Genomic DNA, 3936 nt, shown 5'->3' with positions numbered 1-3936 from the left:
GCTCACAGGGCTCATTCGACCACGAGGCCAGGTGGGGGCTGGAGGCTCTTACTCCCAGGGAAGCCAGTGGCAAAACTCCCGAGGGACAGGACCAGGCTGAGCCTCAGAGACAGAAACAGGCAGGCTCCTTGCTGTGGGCGCTAGAGGTTGTGAGGTGGGGAAGCTGCTGGCGATAGAGGAAGTAGTGGGCTGTAGGGGATGGGGATTGACAGTGGTATAGAACCACTGGAAACTCCCATTTCCTTAGCCAAGCTGGGATGTGGACTCTAGGAGCGGCTTATCTTCCTCGTCAAATGGATACAACTCCTCCTCCTCCTCCTCCTCCGTGTAGCTGCCTTTCAGAGCCTTCCGTAGCTTGGTCCAGAAGAGCCTCTGGGCCGCAGGCTCCGGGGGCCAGCTGATGTAGGTCTTCTTGAGCATCACCTTCCTCATGCGGTGGTAGGCGGACAGCTCCCTGTCGGGGATGGCCTCCAGGAGCACCATCACCAAGACGTCCTTGAGCTCCTCGAAGAGCCGGTAGCTGGCCAGCTGGATCTCCAGAGAGCACCACTCACTCTGCAGGTAGCTGCGGCTGATGACACAGATGGTCTTGCGGCTGTTGTAGATGCTATCCACGATGTTGTCGACAATGCTCTTCCCCAGCTCGAAGTCCCGGTGGTGCAGGCAGAGGCGGAAGGAGCCCTGGCAGCTCTCCAGGCTCGGCACCAGCTGCTCCAGCACCCACCCCTCGTCGGCAGAGTTGTAGGAGACGAAGGCATCGTACTGGAAGTGCTCCCCATCCTGCCTCCTCCAGCGGTCGTTCACCCAGGAGCGCAGGATGTAGAAATGGTACTTGAGCCGCCAGTAGGCCCGGTGGTAGACCAGGGGCAGCAGCATGAGCAGCAGCAGCGCCGGGGTGGTGACGGAGAACAAGTACAGCCCCACGTCCAGGAAGCAGACGTGTGTGTCAAAACTGTACACGTAGCCCAGCTGCTGGCGGGAGTCGCAGGAGTAATTGTAGAGATACACCACCTGCACCCGCCTGTTGGTCAGCCAGTTCTGGAACCACAGGTTCTCGCAGGTGCAGCTCAAGGGGCATTTGCGTAGGTCCAGGTACCTGAGCAAGCCCAGTGTGTTGGCCACACTCACATTGACGGTCTGCAGCTGGTTCTTGGCCAGGAGCAGCGAGGTCAAGTTGCTGAGGTTCCCGAAGACCTCCAGTGTCAGCGAGTGGAGCCCCACGTTCTCCAGGTTCAGTTTCTGCAGGCGGCGGAGGTTTTTGAAGATCCCAGGCGGCAGATCTTGCATGCCATTGCAGCTGTCAGCCAAGCTCAAGTACTGCAGCTGAGCGAGGTCGTCAAAGGCATCTGGGGAGATGGAGAGCAGCTTGTTCTCTGACAGATAGAGGGAGCGCAGTGAGGCCAGGCCTTGGAAGAACTTGGCGGGGATGATTTTCATGCCGTACGGCTGCTGACCTTGTAGCTTGAGATCATAGAGTTTGTGCAGGTGCCTGAAGGGTGGGCTCTTGTGCTGCGTCTTGGTGATGTATTGCAGTTTGTTGCCCGTCAAATCCAGCACCTCCAGCGTGGCCTGCACCGGGTAGAAAATGTCACTGCTGATCTTCTTGATGCAGTTGCCATCCAGGTAGAGTTTGGAGAGGCTGCTTAGCCCGCTGAATGACTTATTGGTCAAGTTGCGGATGTTGTTGCCCCCCAGGTCCAGGATCTGGAGCTGGCAGAGTTTCCCGAAGACCCAGGGGAAGAGGATGGAGACGCGGTTATTGCGGAGGTTGAGGGTCTGGAGACTGACCAGGTCGGCGAAGCTGGACTTGTAGAGGTCGGTCAGCAGGTTGTTATCCAGCCGCAGCTCAGTGAGGTAGTACAACCCCTTCAGGGCGTGTTTGTCCAGGTAGGCGATGGTGTTGATGTTGAGGTGGAGGATGCGCAAATTGGGGGCGTATCTGAATGCCCAGTATTTGACTGAGAGGATGCGATTGTAGCGGAAGCTGATATTCTGCAACTTCTTCAAAGAGGAGGAGCTTTGGCAGGTGCTAAGTCGGTTCAGCAGGTTATGTTCCACCACCAGGCTCTCCAGAGGCTTGTGCTGCCACTTGTCCACGCAGTCCAGCCACCTGAGCTTGTTCCACGAGAGGTCCAGAGTCCGGATCGGCGGGCACAGGGCGAGGGACACATTCCTCAGCTCCCGGATGTTGTTGCTCTGCAGCCGGAGGTGCTTGAGTTGGTGCTTGCCCAAGCGTTGGCAGACCTTGCTCACGCCTTCGTTGCCTAAGTGCAGGCCGGAGTAGTCCAGCCTGCGAGGCCGCAGGCTGGACACATTTAGAAGGTGGAAGACATCCAAGGGGTTCCCCTTCAGCAGCAGGTAGCTGAGGTTCTGGAGCCCGGCGCCAGCAAAGGAAGTGACGTTGGAGATGTTGTTATAGGACAGGTCCAGGTTCCTGATGTGGCGCAGGAGCTGTGAGCCGCCGCCGTCCACGGCCTGGAGTGAATTGTTGCACAGATGCAGGATGGAGAGGGAGCGGGGGAGTGGACAGCTGGAACGGAGAGAATTCAGCCTATTGCAGGACAGGTTCAGCACCCGCAGTCTCCTCAACCCCTGCAGGCTGCAGGCCACGTCGGCGAAGCTCACCAGGCGGCAGGAGTACAGGTCCAAGGTGCGGAGGTTGCCCAGGGGCTGCAAGGCGCGGGGGTGAATCGTGCTCAGGGGGTTATTGCTCAGGGAGAGGTTGATGAGGTTACCCAGGCCTCGGAAGGCTCCTTCGGACAGGTTGGCCAGGTGATTGTTGGACAAGTTGAGCGTGTGCAAGGCGCCAAGGTTCTCGAAAGCCCAATCCTCTATCGTCTCCAGGCGGTTACAGACCAGCTGCAGCTGCTGCAGGTGTGGCAGGTGGCGGAAACTGGCCGCAGGCAGGCGGCTGATGAAGTTGTGGGAGACGTTGACTAACGTGGCATTGGGCGGCAGGTCGCCCACAGCGCTGATTATGTCCTTCAGGAAGCGCTGGATGCACCGGAAGCTTTGTGGGTTCTCCATGGACTGGATACAGTTCCTGAAGCCATAGGCAACCGCCCCGGGCATGAGGAGCAGCAGTAAGGCCAGGAGGGGAAATACGGGGCCCATCCTGCCTCCCCGGGGACTGGGGGCTCTCCACACTGGCACAGACCTAGAACCAGAGGGTCAGTATGAGCCTCTGCTCTGAACTGCCTGGGGCAGAGGGTGGGGGGCAGGGTCTTGGCATCTATCCTGGCTCTAGGAGGGGAGTGGGGTCTGCTGGATTAGTGGGGGCTCTGGGAGCCAGGACTCCTGGGTTCTTGCCCCAGCTTTGGAAGGGGAGTGGGGTCTGGTAGTTAGAGCGGGCGGGGGGGGGGGGGGGAGCCAGGACTGCTGGGTTCTCTCCCCGGCTCTGGGAGAGGAATGTGATCTTGTGGGTTACAGCAGGGGGGCTGGGCTGGGACTCAGGACTGCTGGGTTCTAGCCCTGGCCTTGTATGTAGCTGCACCCCATTGCAAATTCCTGTCTTATTCCCAGCAGCCCTGGGTGGTTTGTGGTACCACTGGGGGATGGTTCTCACCTGGTGTGTCCCGGCGCAGGGATGGGGAATGGCTCAGGGTCCCGGCAGGCTCTTAGCTGAGCCCCACGGCACGGTCCGTCTCTCTTTCTTGCTGGAGGAGGCAGTGAGGGGTGCTGGGAGTTTTGCCAAGGAGGCGTCTGAGACTTTGAATGAGGAAGTGCTTGGGAGTATCATTTTCAGTCACATTTTGGGCGGACACTCAGTGGGGTTACAGCTGCACAGAGCTAGGGACAACTGCTGCAGAAAGGCCCACAGCAAGGGGGCAGGACTCCTGGATTCTCTCCTGGCTGTGGAGGGCAGTGGGGTCTGTTGGGTTAGAGCAGGCGGAGCTGGGGGCCAGGACTCCTGGGTTCTCTACCTGGCTCTGGGAG

General features: G+C 59.3%; 1 protein-coding gene across 1 annotated transcript; it reads right to left on the bottom strand.

Annotated features, from left to right (window-relative positions):
• Window positions 1-243: 243 nt before the first annotated feature.
• Window positions 244-3114, bottom strand: LOC113405846 (toll-like receptor 13). The gene has a single exon (XM_026647119.1). The coding sequence runs from the start codon at window positions 3112-3114 to the stop codon at window positions 244-246; it is 2871 nt and encodes a 956-aa protein (XP_026502904.1).
• Window positions 3115-3936: the final 822 nt, after the last annotated feature.

This window comes from Terrapene carolina, unplaced genomic scaffold, assembly GCF_002925995.2.
Source record: "Terrapene carolina triunguis isolate 2854851 unplaced genomic scaffold, T_m_triunguis-2.0 Scaffold51235, whole genome shotgun sequence".
NCBI classification, from domain to species: Eukaryota; Metazoa; Chordata; order Testudines; family Emydidae; genus Terrapene; species Terrapene triunguis.
Note: the sequence above shows the minus strand (reverse complement) of the source record. Positions and strands in the feature narration are given on the sequence as shown.